The sequence below is a fragment of the Acartia tonsa genome, chromosome 1 (genome assembly GCF_053477335.1).
Source record: "Acartia tonsa isolate MP-2025a chromosome 1, ASM5347733v1, whole genome shotgun sequence".
In the NCBI taxonomy this organism is placed as follows: Eukaryota; Metazoa; Arthropoda; class Copepoda; order Calanoida; family Acartiidae; genus Acartia; species Acartia tonsa.
The window spans coordinates 59,907,586-59,928,344 of NC_137260.1; the positions used below are offsets into that span (position 1 = coordinate 59,907,586).

At 31.8% G+C, this 20,759-nt stretch overlaps 1 protein-coding gene across 1 annotated transcript in view; it reads left to right on the forward strand.

The window, feature by feature from the left end:
* The window catches only part of LOC145328211 (uncharacterized), a 55,705-nt gene extending 36,701 nt beyond the window's left edge, over positions 1 to 19,004 (forward strand). The window contains exons 15-30 of the mRNA XM_080171811.1: positions 384 to 468; positions 809 to 917; positions 1,227 to 1,274; positions 1,753 to 1,803; positions 2,287 to 2,395; positions 4,085 to 4,108; positions 4,874 to 4,912; positions 7,848 to 7,945; positions 8,699 to 8,751; positions 10,313 to 10,391; positions 10,637 to 10,661; positions 11,013 to 11,121; positions 13,590 to 13,673; positions 14,887 to 14,926; positions 15,630 to 15,700; positions 18,831 to 19,004. Coding sequence (XP_080027937.1) covers positions 384 to 468; positions 809 to 917; positions 1,227 to 1,274; positions 1,753 to 1,803; positions 2,287 to 2,395; positions 4,085 to 4,108; positions 4,874 to 4,912; positions 7,848 to 7,945; positions 8,699 to 8,751; positions 10,313 to 10,391; positions 10,637 to 10,661; positions 11,013 to 11,121; positions 13,590 to 13,673; positions 14,887 to 14,926; positions 15,630 to 15,700; positions 18,831 to 18,918 — 1,112 coding nt within the window. The 3' untranslated portion in view covers positions 18,919 to 19,004. The remainder of the gene's footprint in view (positions 1 to 383; positions 469 to 808; positions 918 to 1,226; positions 1,275 to 1,752; positions 1,804 to 2,286; positions 2,396 to 4,084; positions 4,109 to 4,873; positions 4,913 to 7,847; positions 7,946 to 8,698; positions 8,752 to 10,312; positions 10,392 to 10,636; positions 10,662 to 11,012; positions 11,122 to 13,589; positions 13,674 to 14,886; positions 14,927 to 15,629; positions 15,701 to 18,830) is intronic.
* Positions 19,005 to 20,759: the final 1,755 nt, after the last annotated feature.

A 20,759-nucleotide genomic window follows, 5' to 3' on the forward strand; every position in this document is an offset into this window, starting at 1 on the left:
AAAAATCAACAAACAAAATAAAACTTAGAAATTACAAAACACATTAATATAGAGAGGGATTGTTATTGCAAAGTAATCAAAGTATAAAAAAAAACACTTAAAAACATGATATTCCTTTAACATCAATTTTTAACAAAAGTTATTTTGGAATTAATGTAATTAAATGCTTTTTTTATAATTCTTTCTATCAAAATTTATTTTTTATTGAGTTAAACTTTTTATAATAATGTTCATGGTTAGGTCTATGGTAGATAAAAAATTTAATTACTGATATTGTCTATACTTAACTCTAAGGGGGTGGAGGGCTGGGGGGGAATAAACTTGTCCTTTCATTGGCCTATACTTGTAACTATAACTATTTAACATCTTGATTCTATTGCTAGGATTTTCTGGCTCTGTCTTAATGGTTGGAAAGATGAAACTTAAAACAAATGACAGACGAGATTCTAATGACTCTTCTAACTCAAGGTAAAACTGTTGTTACTAATTTTAGAATTTAGAACAACCAAGAGGGCATTGAGAATGTCAAAATACCAGTATTTGAAGGGATAAGACAATGGACGATAGATTAATGTACTCCTCCAATTATGATAACCAAAAAACCCAAAAAAACTGAAATTTAAGATTACTTGTGAAATAGTTTGGTTACAGCTAGTTTGTTTTACCCATCAGGATTAAATAAAAGTCCCTGTTGTTTTTTATCCAATGAATGAGCGAACGTGTTTATGAACTAGAAACAGTTTAAGATTTAAAAGGACATATTGACAGCAATAAAACTACCTTGTGGTTTTAAATAATTTTAATTTAGGCTATCAAGCCCCCGGGAGGGAAGCCAGTCAAGTTCTGTAGGAATGGGCGTGGCATCAGGATGGCTACGGGGCAGGAAACCATCCATGATGTCCCCAGGGTCAGGAAAGGTGAGACAGATAGATAGATAGATAGTAGCTCTGTAGGTATGGGCGTGGCAACAGGCTGGCTTAGAGGCAAGAAACCATCCTTGATGTCCCCAGGGTCAGGAAAGGTGAGACAGATAGATAGATAGTAGCTCTGTAGGAATGGGCGTGGCAACAGGATGGTTTATGGGTAGGAAACCATCCTTGATGTCCCTAGGGTTAGGAAAGGTGAGACAGATAGATAGATTTGTGGTTCGTAAGATAGATAAGTAGTAGCTCTGTTATTTTTATAAATTTTTTTTCTCAATCAGTAAAATAATTTTTTAATTGTAGGAGAAAAGAGGTTCAACTGCTGCTTCGACTGGACTTTCTACATTAAAGGTATAACTTTTTATAATTGGTTTTACCTAAAAAAATCCTTTTCTAGTTAGTAGGTGTTAAATATGTGTATAAAAATATACTATATATATTGTAAATTCCTTAAAGAGAGAAAGACTAAACTACATAACTTTTGTGTCACTTTTGAGGAAGACGATTCCTGTGACGACATATAAAGGGAAAAGAAAAAGGGAAGGGGGGGGGGGGAGAAAATCTCTTCAAAAGAGATGGGAGAAAAGGGAATCTTCTTCCTCAAAAGTTACACAAAAGTTATGTAGTTTAGTCTTTCTCCCTTAAAGATGACATTTTTCCTTGCAATTAAAAAAACTTATTTTTGATGAGTATTCACTAATAGGTTAGGTTATGTGAGGGTTAGGATAAGCTCCCATGAATTGGGACCTTCATCGGACTACATGGCTCTTTGTGGGGTCTTGAACAACTTTCTGTAGAGGATAAAATTGTTAAAAATATGAATTTATAGGCGAAGGCATCATTGCTCAAAAAGAAGAAGAAAGAATCAGAAGACTCACAGGTATAACATGCAAACCTAAATATAATAAAATACTTGCATCATAGAAATATGCAATGCTGCCAAAAATTGACCTACTAAGAATTGTAAAGTAGCGGTGCTACTTAATTAAAAAATATGATATTCATAGAGGAATGGGAAAAAGAATTCCCTAGGTATCTAATTTCTTTATTAACTTATGTTTTGTCGTATTGGTATGCTAGCTGTACAACATATTTGGTGTCCTACTTATTTATTTATATTGCAATATAGTCTGAGTAAAAAAGCTTCTCTATAATTTGGTGTAAAGTATATTTTCTTTAAAACCCGCGATCGTGGCTCAACACTTAGTGCATCCACTCGTTGCCGGGGGCCGACAGTCTTAAAATCCCTGCAACAATCCAGTTATTTTTTCAGCTTTTTCTGGATTTACGTTCACACTTTTACAGTACACCCATCCAATTCTTTGTAATATGAATTAGAATGAATCATTTCTGATCGTTGCAGGACTCTGTTGGTGGTATTGAAGAGAACCAGGGACCAGGCACAGTCAAACAGAGATTATTCTTTGTCGTCAGAAAAGAACTTACAGACGAAGAAATCATCAAGAAAATTGGTAAAATTAGATTTTCACAAATTCTTTCTTTTTATAACCTCAAAAGTTTATTTAAAAATCAAACTATTTACAAATATTTAGAATAAACATATAATAATTATTTATTATCCCTTTAAAGAGAAAATGGGTATGTTTAACAGAATTCTGTTGAAAACATGAAAAAAGTTACATCTATATTCTGAATATAACATAGCTGAATTAAAAATTAATTTAGGGCTTACAAAAAAAGTATCTTTAGAAGCGCTGGAAAGTGTTATGTGTGACGTCATAAAAATAGTCTAAATACATCTCTTTCTTAGGGGTTTCTTTTCCCACTTTTCCTTTCATCCCTCCTTTTTGGATGCATTTTTATGACGTCACACATAACACTTTCCAGCGCTTCCTATCTTTGAAAAAAAATAAGATTTTAACTTTTACTGGATAAATTTTGTACATATCTTGAAAAGTAAATACAAAGAAAAAAACATATTTTAAAACTGAGAATTGTATAATATTTTTGTACATAATTATTGAGCGCTTTTTGAAAAGCAATGTCTAAACATGGCTTTTGTGTGATTGTGTTTGTGTGTTGTTGTTGCTTATCTTAAAAGTTATTTTTTTTAAAAACATTTAACAAAACCCTTTGCTTTTCATCAAAACTAAAGCAGCTTACAGTGCCTAATAGAAAATAACGTCATACAATACAAATGACCAATTATATGCCGGTATCTATCATACCATTGGTCAAATACAAGGCATACTGGTCTATCATTGGTTTATTTGTATTGTATGACATCATTTTTTATTAGGCAGTTTAAGCTGCTTCCTTGAAATTTCTAAGTATACAGCCGGTAACTTCTATTTGTAAATAAAATGAGTATACTTTTCACTTATATATTTGACATATTTGAAAACCTGTACATATTTTTAGCAAGCGTGTTCCTCAAAGCTTTGCTTCCCTAGCTCAAAATGTATGAAACTATATAATGCATTAATTTATGTTAATCTGTTAATTTTGGATCTTTGTAATGAGTTCGTGTTTATCTAATATCTTTCAATTTTACCTTTTAAAAACCCTTTATTTTTTGCTTTTTTAAATTATATACTTCATTTTAAACAATTATTTGCGAAAATTGATCATTTATATGTACATATTTCCGTGTTATGGCCGTTTTCAGTCGTATTTTGTACTATAACCTTTCCCATTGCATTGCAACTAAATTTGTATCCATCCAAGGGAAGTGTAATTTAATTTTCCTGCTGATTTCCTACGGGAGAAGGTAAAGATGAAGTCAGAACATACAGAAAACTGCTTGGAAAATCCATTAAATTGACTTGTGGATTACAAGACCCCCCTTCCTTTAAACTGCTTGAAAAATCCATTATATTGACTTGTGGACTGCAAGACAGTTCTTTCCTTTAATTTTTCTATTCCAAAACTTATTGCTGGTCCCTGTGGGCAAGGCATCTTGTAACTTAACAGAGAAATATTTACTTCTATTTTTCTTTCCCTCCAAAATATATAAATATGGGACGGGGTGGATATTTCACTGGCATTTAGGGATTTTGTTATCTGCTTAGTGAAACATGAAAAATTGAACATGAAAGTTAGATTATGTGCATATAAAATTGCAAATAATTTTGAACATTTTTTGCATAATTTTTTTTTTACATGGAAAACAAGTTATTTTTACTTATTTCTATCTCTAGGTTCTGATGGCTATTTCCTCCCAGGTATAAAAACATAAAAATAATAATAATCTAGAAATATTCTCATTGTTAAAAGCATGCAAAAAATCAAAATACCAAAAAAATGAGAATAATAAATTGTAAAACCCGTCTGCATGATTTCAATTATTTTTTCAGGACAATATTTTTGAATTCATCTTATGAAATCGCTCTAAATGTTTAAAATTTCTACTTGTCTAATTCTATCTAGATGTTTAGTTTTTAAAGTATGTTTAAAGCAATATTAATGTTCAGATAAAACTTCAAAAATCTAAAATTCTTTAAAAGAAGCAAAAATAAAAACAAAATATTCTACATTAATTATTACGAATTTATAAATTCTAAATGTTAAATGTGTATGTTATATGTTATTATAAACAAGGACAAACATTTCCCAAAGCAGCGAACATATCTTGATTTAAGAAACGGGCAGTGTATTAAAACCTGTTTTATCCATATAGTGTGGAGGTGTGGCTTTAAAAACTCCGCCCACCATGTCAAATATTATCATCCTAATCTGCAACCACATCTTTTATTTCTTCAAGCATTACACACCAACAGACTAAAAGACAGACCATATAAATAGCGAAGCTTCGTTACTAAAACATTGGAAAATTAATGGCTCGGCAGCCGCCAATAAAACGCTGTGGAAAAATTGTATCAACTTACTTACAATTCTTATAAAACTGCCACCTTGCAGCAAATGACTTTTTGGCGGTTGGCTGACGGCTACCGAACCTGATAACTTTATTGACCACTGATTGAAACTAGATTTTGACGATGAATTTGACTCCCGTGTACCATCAAGCAGTAAGTCCACCAAAATGCAAGATCAGAAAGGACTTCAAATAAGAACATTTTTATTTTTGGATACATAGAAAGTTATTAAGAGCTGTAAATTTTTGACTTTTTTATGTTCTTTATATTTAGAGAACATTAAAAAACCTATATTAGAATACTGATAATTAGTACAAAGGCTGGTCCTAGGACAAACGCAGGAGTCCCAAACGTCGGAGTGAACAAACGCAGGAGTGGACACCTAACCTAACCTATTTTAAACCATAATTTAGGTTTTTTAAATGCCTAACCCCTGCGGGGAGCTTATTTGTATATTCATATCTTAACCTAACCTAACCTGTATAGAAATACTTACTTAAATTAATATTTTAACACTCCTGCGTTCGTCCACTCCGACGTTTGGGACTCCTACGTTTGTCCTGGTACCCAAAGGCTTATAAAAGGGACTTTTGATATATGTACAACATAGAAATATATTTTTATTCATTAAGAAAGCTCTATTAGTATCATATAAATCATTAGGTTTTAGTTTTAATCATGGAAAAAGGACTTCAAATAAAATAAATAGGCTTACATTAGATTTGCTCTTTTTATCTTTTATTTAAAATTTAATTAAAAGAAAAATGAGACTTTTAAAATAGAACATAACGTTTAATTATGAACAAGTTAAAAAAAGGAGTTCAAGTTATGCACATTTTAGACAGAAAGCTTTTACATATATTAGTTTTACTATTTCCTTTCTGTATATCATTTTAATTCATATATATAAAGATAATATTTTTTATGTACTTATTCTTAAAAAGAATAGGTACAGTTTTTCTTATATGTAGAGAAATATTGAAAATTATTGATTTAATTTATTGTTGAATTTACTTTGATAACATTAAAAATCTAATTTACTAATAAGATTATTTTAATGTTCTACAGTTTTGATCATTTACAGGACAATTTGGGTATAGTTCTTTCCACGACATCCCTCCATAAGGGGCGATTCTTCGTATTTTTTACAGTAAATTTTTTCCTATTTCTAGCCCCTGCGGGGGGCTCTAACCCTGCGGGGCCAATTACCTAACCCTGTGGGGCAATCACCTAACCCAATATAACCTAACCTAACCTAAAATAACCTATAAAAAGCCATTTTCAAAATACGACAAATCGCCCCTTATGGAGGGATGTCGTGGAAAGGACTATACCCGACAATTTAGATCTAAATTTTTTTTTTTAATTTCGGCTGTAGTATAGTTTTAATGCCTTTTTAAAAAGCCCTAAAGCTTTTACTTATTTCTAATATTTTATATGGTTTACATTACAAGTGAGGTAGTTGAGCTGCTCTACAAACTTTGTCTGTCTGGCTGTCCTTTCGTCATAAAAGAAAAAGTCTTCTTTCTTCCATTTTTAAAATAATCAAATAATTCATTAAACCTAAACTTTAAATTAATAAAAAGAAAGTGCTATTTTGTCCTAAATATAGATACGTAATACTAATACTTCAACTAACAATTGAAAAAAAAACTAAATTCAATATACATAGTTGAATCCATTAATATTAAAATTTAATCTAAAATTTAAATAGAAAATAATCCTAACCCTAAATCCACGCTTACAGCAATGACTAAGGGGGTGGGGGACGTAACCTCATTGAAGGCATTAAAAACTTGCCTTAAAACTTCTTATTCGATTATACAACGCAGAGGGGGGGGGGGGGTCATTTTAAAAAAATTTAGATTATATAGTGAGTGCTGAAGTAAATTTAAATTGAGACATTTTCCTGCATATTGAATATATAATGCAGCACAAACTTGTAACATTTTACTGGGCTTTGATGTCAGCTTTGAAAGAGTCCATTCATTGGAAGCAGGGCTGTGCAGCCGGCCATTTCAAATGTAGTGCAGGTGTGACCGCGAATCAATATTTTTTTTAAAAATGTGGCCGTACTGCATCAGCTGAGAAGCGAAAAAAGTTGATGAAAACAGCAAAAGTTGATCATTTTTGCTGCTCTTCTAATTTCTTTGTGCTAGACTACAGCTTTAGATCAACAATCATTATGCATGCAGATATGATTGCGGCTCCAGCTTGAAAAATGCGGTCATCGATCCTTGGTATTTTAAAACAAACATTAATGATCAAGAATCTGCTATAATGTAGTTCCTAGTTGAAAGGTTTTTTTGCTTTCAGAACTTTACTTGAAATATTCTTTTTACAAGAATTTAATCAAATCAAATAATTTTATATTATAACAGAAAAATTAAATGAAAATAGCCCCCTACAAAGAATTGTCAGATTTCAGAATTTATGTTTTTATATGAATGAAAATTCTATTTGGAACATTGAATAATAATATTTTTCTTTTGAATTTGACAGAATATCTAAATTTTGTTTAAATTTTTTTTCGCATTACATATTGCATTTTTAGGATAATTTTTATCATTTTTACATCATATATTGTTAAAAATAGCAAATAAAAAAATAAGAAGGTATAATAATAAATAATTACAGGACATTCCTATTTAAAAAAAAAATCCAGGACAAAATTAACAAAAACACTTATTAAAAAGGAAAAAATAATAGCAAAATACTTTATAGAAATGGCTAAAGTCTCAGTTTCCTACTATTCTTTCTATTCTATAACATTAAAGGCAGATAAAAGACAAACGGCTGGTCGCACAGAGTAAATTCATACAAAATTAAAACTGGTTTATATCAGAGCATTCATAAAAAACTCAAGTCCAATTGTGCATAGTTAGCGCACAGTGCTTAAAAAACGCGCATAATTGAGCTCTGCTGACTATTTTTCATATTATTTATAGCTCTTTTTTTCATTTTTAATGGCGTATTGCTGTTTGCTGTTAACCGCCTTAAAGACTATTTGATAAGAATATGGGATACTGTGGCTTTATGACAAGGTGCATAATTGATACGGTGTTCTAAAGTTTATATTTTGGAATAGGTGGCGAGGAGATTACTAAGGAAATAGGAACCTTTGTTGAAGAGGTTGTTGCCACGGCTACTTATCTCAATAGATTCATTAAACCTTCTCAGGATCAGGTGATTATTTTTAATTTGAAGGATATTTTCAAACTTTAGATTTTAAATTATCCTAAAGTGTGTGCAAAAAAAATGCGGACATTTTTAAAATTGAAATTGCGCGGCTTGTGTTAATAGTAGATAAATGTTACGCATACCGTTAGAACCGCTAAGAAGTCTATTTTTCGGAAATATACGAACGATTCCTCTGCTACGTATAGTTACGGAGCTACGTGTTAAAATGTTCCTACTGATGTAAAACTTGACTTGCGAGTAAATTTTAAAATATAACTAAAAATTAGAGAAGATATTTTGCAAAAAGAGATGCCTACATTTTTAAATTTCAAATTGCGCGGCTTGTGTTACTAGTAGAAAAATGTTACGCATACCGTTAAAACCGCTATGAACTGTATTGTTTGGAAATATAAGAACGGTTCCTGTGCTACAAATAATCTAGGAGCTAGGTGGTAAAATGTCCCAAAATTTACTCGAAAATCAAGTTTTAAGTCAGTAGGGACATTTTAACACGTAGCTCCTAAACTAAACGTAGCACAGAAATCGTTTTTATTTTTATAAAGTAGAAATCTTTTTTATCTATAGCAAAGGATCTCGCTAACCGCTGAACCGATATGGTCCTCCTTTATGTGACAACCCATCTTATCAAAAACATTTTCAAAGCATCAAAACGGGTTTAGATTTGAGGCTTAGTCGCGGGTCACACGCGGCTGTCGAGCCCTGAAATAAAGCACACAACTAATCTTCTACTTTGTAAAGGGCGCTGGAGGAGGTTCCAGAAGAAGGAGTAGTATTTCTGGTGGACAAAGCAGGTAGGATATTTTTACATTTTGAAGCATTCAACACTTACTTAGTTTAAGTTAGGGACGGGGTCTTATTGGAGTGAAGCCCCTAGAGGCTACTTGTTAATTTAAATCTGACAATACTTAATTAATATTCATAAAAAGGACGCGCACCAACTATTCTATTCCCCAACAAGGAAAAAAATCAACACATCAGCTCCGAATATTTTCGTTTATTGGCATAAACATCATCAGGGTATGGTTATTTATATAAATTTTTTCACATAAAATTTAGCAGTATCTTCGTGCATTGTCAAGAATACTTAGTTTATTCAGGATTTAGGTAAAAGGAATGTAAAATGTCAGTACTACAGGATTAGAATTTGAGCCTAAGTACTTTAGTTTCTCAGTTGCAGTAAATCCAGTAACGAAAAATTCATGAACATATGTATACACACACATAGAATAGCTTACCCAAATTCTAAAGCAGCTACGCTACACAAAAAAGCTTTTTTTAACGTGTATTACATTTTGTATAAAAATTAGTATGTTAGAAGGAACACTTCTATCAGTGCTTCCAAAGTTGAAGTCTCTGTGGAAAATACTTTTATTTGTATCAATTTATCCAATTTAGATACAATAAGCGGGAACTAACAACAATTCTATAACTTTTAGGGATATTAAGGGATAAGATAATGGAGGATAAATTACTGTCCCTTCCCATTGATGATAAACAAAGTTACCTCATCTGTAGATAAAAACTAATAGTGACTGTTTGGACTCTCAGTTTTATGAACCAACCAATCAATTATTCCATGAAAGTACCTTAAGTTTTTAAGCCTACGAATAAGAAAACGTGACAATAAAACTTTGAGTACTGCTGAAATTAACAGACCAATATCCCCCTCAACCCTGATAACTGTAAACTCTGATTCATGAAGACAGCAAAGATTAGAAAAGCAACTGATTTATTGAAATACAAATTTCTATATTTTGTTTCTGAATATTCAATCTTTAAAACTTAATCTATAATACAAAGTAGCTTGATGTCTGTCTGTCCGTCCGTCCGTCCGTCTGAAGCTTAAGATCTCGGTAACCACTGAACCGATAGTATTATTTTCATCTTCAGGGTATATACCAGGTATAATATACCTATTGGTCACGTGGTGGTTTTAAGCTATTTTCTTGGAGGGTGGGACACCCCCAACCCCCCTAAAAACAAAAAATCCCTCCCCCATTTTTTTTGCTGAAGATTTCCTTGGTCCTTTATGTTTTGTAGAAGATTTCCTTGGTCCTTTAACGAATTTCGCCTTAATTTTCTTATCACCTCTTGGGGCATAGCCCCTAGAGGCTAGGGGCGAAGCCGCTAGTAATAATTAAAGCATAGCTTTTCTAAATTTAGGGTACCACAACATGAACACATGGCGTAACGAATAGCATTGATACTATACAAGCATAATAAACGAGTATTTATTTCATACCTTGCCTGAAGATTCCTGTAGAAATAAGGAATTTTTGGGGTGGCTTCTCTAGATGTTAGGGGTTCAGTGTTAAAATAAAGTTATAATAATATGAAATTAAATGTATTTAGATCTGTTGGTAAAAAGTCAGGTGGAAAGAGCCAGGGAGCAGCTACATCCTCTCTTGCAGATGAAACTGTCACCGAACAGGTATACATTAGATTTAATAAACCACTCGTTTCGTAGTTAATTGGCAGTCCAAAGTCTTTCCTATGTAAAGACGTTATTTAATTACTCGTAGACAAGCAGTAACAAGTGGGTTTAAGACACTTGAACTTGAAAAACTTTTTTAATAGTATACTGTAAACTCTAAAAGACTACATTTTTCATTTTATGATAAATAATTTATGTAATTTTATGGAAAAAATAGCATTTAAAACTTATTTTAATTTCAGGAAATTGGAAGTCATTGGTTTAAAGGTAAGATTTTATGTGATTTTTTTAAAACCACGTTTTATTCTAAATATAATAAGTTAGTAGTAAATTTAGTAAATGATAATAGATTACAATAGAATACAATATTTTTTACGTTTAGTTGATTTTTTTCTTCTTAACTTCGTTGTAGCACCAAAAATGTTAGTTTTAATTTCACTTAGAAATATTTTAAGGAGGGTAACACACCTAAAACTATCAGTTTTAATCATTATTTACTTTGTTGTATAAACGTTTATTTAAAATTTCTAACTAACCCTCAAAAAGCCCGTTTTTTTCGCGGGTTGGGTCTGTTTTTTTTTACTACCCTGACTATAAAATCCAACATTATTTCTTAAGGTTTGCCTGTTTCAACCCGGTTCCTGGGAAAGATGGTATCCAAGAGGGATAAACATGGGTTGGTTGTGGGCACACCACCCCTACAGGAAACTGAGGGGGCCGAAGAAAAGTAAGTGAGACAAAAAAATCTGTACAAACTACTGCTGTGCTTAGGTGCCTTTTACATTGTCATATTATTAGCTTAAATATCTTAGCTAGACGCAGGTTCTGGGCTAGTTATCTGAAGGATGTTATCATTTACTTCATAATTATAAACTTTTAAAAGATAATCCCTTCCTTTATAGCTTATCCAGATTAAGAAATTGACATACATATAAAAAAAAACTAAAATGCCTCAGAAAAGTGCATTTGAGCCATTTTTATAAATAAATAAAAATATTCTATTTGATTTCAATTTTAAATATACAAAAAATGTACAGGGTGTCCCTCGTAAACTGTTTCTTTCTTAAACGCTTATTACTTCCTTAATATTTGAGCTATCTTAGTAAAATAAAAAGTATTTGGCAGCCTACTACTGACCAATTTATGGGGTAATGATGAAAAATCCACAAAATAAACAGGAAAAAATCTACGAGGTATTAAATAAGAGGTTCATTTTTAACAATTTAGACTAACCCACAAGAAAATATTTGCTTTGTGAACTTTAAGATTAGTTGGGGTCCAAACGGCTGGTCGCTTAGACTTTCTAAGCACAAAAAAAGAACAGGCTTGACATGTCATACCAGAAATTCTCTATATTTAAGAATCTGAAGTGTAATATAAGTGAACAATATGTAAAAATAGGCATAATATTGACCTTCTTTGCAAATTTTTTATGTGAGCTCGCTTCAAATGCACACAAGAACCTGAAATATACCAGATTATTTAATTAGACTACAATGCCAGTTCTTATAATGTCTGGAGTAAGTCTTTGTGATTCACCGCTTGACCACCAGCTGCTTTAAAAGTTAACTAAGGCATATTTTTTCTTGGGGATTAGTCTTAAATTAACTAAAATCAGCTTGTTATGTATTACCTTGTAGATTTATTTTTGTTAACTTTGCGGATTTTTCATCACTATATCATTAAATGGTCAGTAGTAGGCTGCCAAATACTTTTTATTTTACTAAGATAGGTAAAATATTAAGGGAGTAATAAGCGTTTCAAAAAAACAGTTTACGAGGGGCACCCTGTATTTTTAAAGAAAACTAAATGTTGCAAACTGTATGAACTTGATATGAAAATATTATGTTTTCATTTCTCTGACACACACTGCACTGCTTGTTTTGTCGAGACATTGTGAAATAAGATTTGAGAAAATTTTAAAATTTAAATAAAACTGAAATCTTGGATCATGTTGTATAAACGGAGGAAGGTCTTTTTTCTCAATAACTTTAAATGCTGCAATAGTAATTTTTTCACTGTAAGTTTGGGATCCTAATGTGATTAGAATAACGTTATGTAGTCGATTTATAGCTTTGATCAATTTTAAGTTAGGTCATTTAGTCGATATAAACCATTAAAATTGCATGTTGACAAAATTCTAATTATTTATTACTAGCGCCTAGAAGCCTTAAGGGACAATTAAACATTTTTATATATATAAAAAGTAAAAATTTAGGTGGAGGGGGTATGTTTTTTTCTAGGGGTGATTTCTCGTGGGAGGGTGGTGGTACCATACCTCAAACAGTTGTAAACTTTCGACATAACAATAAGAAGCTACACTGTAAAGGAGAAAAATTTTGGTTCGGCGGTTAGCGAGATCCTTCGGTACACAGAGACAGACAGATATCATGCCACTCTTATATACTGACCTGTATTTCTTTTTAAACTAAAATTGAAAGTTGAGGGTCGACTAACCCCTTTTAGGGGAGATTGTTTTCTACTCTAAAATAGTCATAAACCTTACCTTGACCTTTAGGAAGATTAAGTATAAAGTAGAACCAAATCGGTTTAACGGTTAACTAGACTCATAAACAGATTGACATCCTTTCACTTTCTATAAGGATGACAGGCTTTAAAGTTGACGGAAATTATCTTCCTTGGTATTACCAGACTTGATCCTAACGCTTTTCTTTTTCCATTTCGAATTTATCTTTTGTTTCAAATCCGCTTTACATAAGAGAAATTTCATTAAAAAGAATCTTGTGAAGTTTTATAAAAAATAAATTTATTTCAAACAGCTACAGCATTTATAGGACGGTTATTCTATGACTCAATTGTCAATTGAAAAAAAAATTTTTCTACCAATACAAACATTTTTAAAGATGCTTTTTAATCAATTTAATTGTATCTAAAAAGTTATATATTCTGTATTAAATTTTGGAAACTCTTGGGCTAAGTTAGATCTTTCTGTGTTAAAGTAGTAAGGTATAAGTTTTTATGTCTGTAAAGTTTAAAATTTGGCATATCTTACACGTTATCATAGAATTTCAAATATTTTGCACCTCATCAAAATCTAATTTTTGCTCGACATGTAGGGTATATATAAATTTGTTTATTCACAATAACAGGTAATAAAAGCCTAAATAGTTTTCAATTTTAAAAGGCTTGGAATTATGAAGGCTTGAATTGTTTGTTTAATTCATTTTGATTTAGGCCAACAAATCCCGTGTTTCTGGCACTGGAGAAGATTAAATTAAGGCCACAGTCTTCAATTGATTCCAGTGGGGCGGAATCCAGGTGAGAAATTTTTTTTGTGAAACGCCCTTCAAGTAATCTGGGAGTGTCGGTCAACAACGTTTAAGTGAAATTTTACATTTCCTCTTGTTTTATGCTCTGTGAAGTGGTCCTAATAGCATTTTGCATGAGGGATCTGATATTAGAAACCAACATCAACAATTTCACACTATCTATAATAGAAAGTAGAATGATGTCTGTCTGTCCGTCTGTCTGTCTGTCCGTCCCTTAAGATCTCGGTAACCACCGAACCGATTGGATTCTACTCTTCAGGGAATATACCTACTGGTCCTGTGGTGGTTTTAGGCTATTTTCTTGGGGGGTGGGACACCCCCAACCCCCCAAAAAACAACCCCCCCCCCAATTTTTTTTCTGAAGATTTCCTTGGTCCTTTTACGAATTTCGCCAAAAAAATTTTTTTATCACATCTTGGGTCAAAGCCCCTAGAGGCTAGGGGCGAAGCCGCTAGTTCTAATATTTAAAGTACTAAGAAGTTTTTTTTGGGTCTTTTATTTATTATATCTCAAAACAGGTGGTTTCTGTCTATTCTATTTTTCATTTCAATTATGGGGATTTTTATATATTTTATTTATAGACTTGTTTGGTGCTTGAGAATTTTATGTACCATTACTAATGAAAATAAGAAACAAAACAAACGAAATTAATTAAGATCTACAGAAAATTAATTGATATTTGTTACCACAACAAGGATAACAACATTTATAAAAACGAAACTTAAAAGATATAGGAACAATTTTAAAGCTTTTAAGCTTTCCATGATATACCTTATTGATTCAGGCATCCTCATGGAATGTTGGATATTAATGAAATAGTTATTCTAACATGCTAAAAACCTATGGGTCATGTAAAGGAAACACAGTTGCTTTTCTCCTATTTATAGCCCCTGTGGGTAGGTCTAAACCTGCGGGGCCAAGTGCCTAACCCTGTGGGGCAATCACCTAACCTAACTTAACGTAACCTAAAATAATTTTTCATAAGCTACTGTGAAAATACGACGAAACCCGCAACTTCATTTCCTTCACATGACCTAAATCCATTACCCCTCTCATTTATAAAAATAATGATTAATTCCCCCCCCCCCCCAATATTTAATTTTAAAATACGTCCAGGGATGAAGGTTAAAGTGGTCTACTATGTTTTTCACGGGAAATTACCATGTTCTCCACTTGATGTAATTAAATTATATTTCTTCTAGAATTTCTGTCGGAGTCTCAAATCTTCCAACGGAGAAAGAGGTAGGAATATAATTTGGAAACTTTACAAAGTGTGTAAAATAACAGCCATGTGACGTCATAAAAATTGAGGATGAGAGGAGAAGTGGGAAAGAAAACCCCTAAAAAGAGATGGATAATCCCTAATTTTTATGACGTCACATGGCTTATTTTCTAGACAAAGCTTTAATACTTAGGTATATATAGGCTGCTCTATAATTTCAAATGTACGTCCATCCATTTCTTTATGAAGGATTATTATGATAGCTAATTTATCCTTTTGGCTGTTTATATTTAAACACAGTTGCTGTGATTCAGCCAATTAATTCCATTTGAAGTTACCGAAAATTAGATATTTTGTTGGCGTAGAGTTGTTTTTTGATGTAGCTGAAGGAAAGTGGGTAAGAAGGGGGAGAAGTAAAGGGTTGTGGGAAAATTTTCACTTGTTTGTCTGATTCACATCCCCTAGTCCCTGATTTAAACATATTTATTATATTAATGAGCCCCGCTTTTTTGTATTTAATTATTCTTGTTTGGTTTATTAATAGAATACTTTTGAAAATATTTAATTTCTTATTATTTTTCATTCTATCATGATGAAAGTATACAGAAATAAATATAAAAATCTAAAGTAAAATTAATAAACAAGAAACACATTTATATATTTCCTCATTTGATATTTGTTTCTAAATAATTTATTGAAATGTTAATTGATTATTTCTGGTAGGAAACCTCTGCGGAGTCTGGAAACCTGGAGAGGAACGAGGTCATCAGAGATCTTCATAATGCTCTCTCCAGGTAAAATCCTATCAAAGTGTTAGGATGTTTGTTGCACGTCTGTGTTTTCTAAAAAAACTGGACCGATATGATTCTCCTTTACAGGGAAGCTTCTTAAAGGTCCAGTAAAGGTTTATATCTTATTTTCAGGGGGGGGGGGGTGCATCCTTCAAATTAATCCCCCATTCACCTCAAGTGCCTTTATCGGATTTTTGTTCAGTATTAAGAGCTCAGCAACTCTATGGAAACAGCGGCTAGTGTCCAATAAAAATGACGTCATAGAATACAACTGACCAATGATAGGCCAGTATACAATTTACCATTTGTAAATTACAATGTATACTTGCCTAGCATTGGTCATTTGTATTGTATGACGTCATTTTTTTGCTGTTTCAACTCTATGTTTAATACTGTTTTTATGTTTGTCTGTTTTGATAAGCTTCCCTTTTTTTCATTATTGTTATTTGTCATCCTTGTTAGATTTTCGGTTTACATTTTCGATTAACGATATGACGTTGGTATAGACTAATACAGATACATTAAACTAATTATTTTTCTGACAAAATAAGATTATAATTGATTTACCTTTTATCGATAATTAAATAATTATAGAACTACGTACATCAGTTGAGATATTGAAAATCCTATAAAATGATAACAAATAAATGATTATTTTTTATGATATTATAATTTCTCTAATAAAGCAATGAATAATAGATTATCTTGCCACCAAAGTTTTATGTGTACAATTCTGCCTTTAGTAGGCTAAAAATATTAGTGGCAAATAAGAACAAATTAGCTAAGCTGCTAATGTCCCCTACCCTATGGCTATTAGAAGTTTTGAAATTAAGCATTTTAAAAAAGTTGGCCGTGATCATGATCAAGTTTATATGAGTAATTTCACTTTAGCTTGCTATTAACCCATTTAAAGTCTACATTACAAAGAATTTACTTTTTCTAATCTTGACTTTATTATTAAAATGTATTTCTAAAATTTTAAAGATCGTGTTATCATAATTTAAAACAGTGTTCAGCTGCAGCAGCCGTTTTGTAGTAAATTATTATCTGCAGACGAAAGAAAGTATAGTTTAAAGTAAGCAGTTAGAGTTTAAACCCAAACAAAAAATACATCCTTCTATGTCACCATTACTTCAAATTGTAGATGGTTTTTTGAAATCAATCCCTGATTATTAGAAATATGGAACAATTTCATCCCTTAACTGTACCATATAAAACATGCTTGTGTTAAATAATGCAGACATGTGACCAAAATCTGTCACGTTGTATTATATATTTTTAGCTGGCAAGTTTTGGTATTTTAATTGGTCATTAACTTTAATGAGGGCACATACTTGCACATCAAAGTAAAGGATTTTACATAGAAAATATAATTCATTCTAAACGTGCTATATTTATGTACTTGCGGCTACGCCCCTAGAGGCCTGTAGTGGAATTTAAATGTTTTTTATTTTATTTTAAATATCTAATTTGAGAAATAATTTGTCGATGTTATCAGCTGTTAAATTCATGTCTCTACGCAGCGCGACTACGCTAGCAACACTATGCGGCAGAAATATTTCATTTTTTTACGATTTTATTGTGGTTTCTCTTGGGAGGTCGGTGGTACCCTCCCCCAAAATAGTTATAAACCTTCCCGGGACCTATGAGAAACTACCCTGTTAAGAAGAACCTGATCGGTTCAGCGGTTAGCGAGTTCCTTCGGTCCAGAAACACAGACAAACAGACAAACATCCTGTTAATTTAGTATAATGATTATGAAACAAGAATCCATTTCTATACTATTTGTAGTAATTAACATATAAAAATATAAAAACGTTCTAGTATTTTAAGGCTAAACCTCATATTTAGGTCAAATCTTTACAAGGAAAACCCAACCAACGATTCCCTGTCTATTAATGTAATTAACTACATTCATTTATTATAATATTTGCTAGGGCTTGGCAGTTGCAAATTTTTTGAGAATCATTTTTTGAAACATTTACGTTGCAGCTAAAAATCTATGCAGCTTTGATTCAGTGTTTGCTATCAAGCCACCATTTCTAGTTATGTTTGTCATTGTGGCTGATTGTTATGTTATAAACCTGAGATTGGTTTTTGAGTTAAGAATGCCGCGTTTTTTCGACATTTTTAGACCTGTCGTCTTCCGTCAATCAATCATTATTATGAAAATGCCTCGTAGGATTTAAACAGAGTATACACCTATTTATTTAATTATTTCGCTTTTGTTGGTACGGCTTTTATAGAAGAAAAATAAATAAACTTAAATCCATTTTTGCTGTATTTTATTTAATGCATCTTTTTAGAGCTTTATTAGACATTATACAAATGGCTAAAATAATAATTTTAAAATTTTGAATTTCAAAGTTGTATACTCTGTTTATATCCTACGAGGCATTTTCATAATAATGATTGATTGACGGAAGACGACAGGTCTAAAAAATGTTGAAAAAACGCGGCGTTCTTGACTCAAAAACCCATCTCTGTTAGTATGGACTACATATTGTTGACCAACTTGCAATTTATCTGCAGATTGTCTAAAAATTAAGTGAACAGTTGTCAAAACTTAATTTTTACATACACGCCAAAAAAGCATTATTTTTGTTGTTTTTGTATGTACATTAATGAATATTTGTGACAAAAATACCTAATTGGATTCATTAGCAAGTTTTAAGCTCATTACTTTTAGTCTATTCATTTACTAAACTTTTTATTTTCCCATGATTTAGAAGCTAAGCTACTTTATAACATAACAACGTGCAAGTGTTGGTCAGTCTGTAACACTGTCGTTTAATTTCACTAGTGGCTTTGGCACTGGCCTATAGGAGCTTCTTCCAAAGAAGTCATAGGAAACCAAAGAGGGGGCATTTTTTCGTGGAAGAAGGGGGGGGGGGTGGAATTTCCTCCAAGGTAATAGGATACAACCACCGCAGGACCAGTAGCATTATTTCCCTAAAGGTTAGAGACCATTCGGTTCAATGGTTACCGAGATCTTCAGACGGACAGACATCATTCTTCTTTGTATTATCATTTATATTGTCTTAGTATTATATCTTAATGTATTTTTTTTGTCAAAACTCAATCACATAATAATGCATATATAAACAATAATGAATAAATATTTATTTTTCAGAGTGCGGCATCCGACCATACCAGAGTGGAATATTGACAAACATGTCAGGGGTGATAGAGAATTCAAACCAATATTTGTCGGCTTCTAGTCAATATACATCATCCAACCAGTTGGGCGGTTGAAATATTGTAACTCTATTTAATATTTAATTTTAGATACTTTTTCTCTTACATTGAGTCCTTACATAGTATGAGAGAGAGAGAGAGAGAGAGAGAGGGAGAAAAAAAGAGAAAGAGAGTGAGAGAAATAAAGAGAACCGAACTTACATTGAGTCCTTACATAGTAAGAGAGAGAGAGAGAGATAGAGAGAGAGAGAGAGAGAGAGAGATAGAGAGAGAGAGAGATAGAGAGAGAGAGAGAGAGAGAGAGAGAGAGAGAGAGAGAGAGAGAGAGAGAGAGAGAGAGAGAGAGAGAGAGAGAGAGAGAGAGAGAGAGAGAGAGAGAGAGAGAGAGAGAGAGAGAGAGAGAGAGAGAGAGAGAGAGAGAGAGAGAGAGAGAGAGAGAGAGAAAGAGGGAGAAAGAGAGAAAGAAAAAAAGAGAAAGAGAGAAAGAGAAATAAAGAGAACCGAATAAAACGCAGCAGTACTGAAGAACAGACAGAAGGAATGACAAACACTGTTAAATATAGAGTAGCCCTTCTTCTAAAACTATGAAAATAAGGTTACCGAATTAATTTATGAAAGTCCATTATAGATTTTTTAAAGAGAACTAAAATATTTCAACCTCCCAACTGTCCATAAATCAAGATATATAAATATTTAACCAAGAAAAAAAAGAAATAAATCTTGAGATAGAAATAGATAATAGAAAATAAAGTAAAATAAAATTGATCCAAAAGATTGATTGTCTTCCAACAGGGAAATGGGAGATACTCTTCAGCTATTTTAATAGACTTTTTTATAGAATTTAACTTTATTGGTAGATTTATTTCAATATCACAAAGAATGTGTAAAACAGAATTATTTTTGCTGGTTAAAAATATTACTATACCGTGCTGAAAACACATGTATAGTAAAAGATTTTATCGTATTACTTTTTATTTTTCTATCCGCAGATACAATAGAATAGCTGAAAAGTAAACTCCATATACCCCAATGTATGTACAATTATTTGATGGTTCTCATTTTATTGTATTTAACCAGCTTAATATTTAACTGATTTCCAATGCTAAGCTTGTTTTAATATTTCTGATTTAATATTATTGTAAAGATGACAAATTGATTTGAAATTAAATCTGTCTCGCGACATTCCTTAAAATAATCAAGATTCAAGACATTTCAAAATGCTGTCATAAAAGGCAATGATATTTTAATCTATATCACTTGTTTATGTGATTCAAACTGTATTTTTTTCAATGGATTTACTATTTCATGGATCTTACAACAGATTATCATTTTTTAGTAAAGTGAACTTTGTAAGGGGCTTAAATAATGATCCACCCTATCCCCTCTCCTCCAACTTGGTTATCAAATTGGCCTATAAATGACAGGGGAAATAGCCACCTAAATAGACAATTTTCCCCCTGTCATAATATCCACTTAAATTCTACATCCATTATTTTTCTCCCTATCAAAAGATCTTTGAAATTGCATTATAAGGAAATTGTCTTATGGCTTGGGGTGGTTTAAGGCCATTGTCAGACACAAACCCTCCACTTTAACTTTACTTGCAACTTTCTTGAATATTTTAAGGGGTGTGGTGAACCCTTAGTTCTATTGTAACGCCACGCATACCTTATAATTAACCATAAATACTCCGGTGCTTTCTTAGTTGCAGATATTCTAATTATTATTTTCTTACTAGATTAATTATTATTATATGCAAGAAATATATGTAAATAGAGAGAATATTGTAACTTAATATTAACATATTGCTGATATTAATAACAAATAGAAATAAATACTAGATTTAGAATTTGTGATTTTTTTT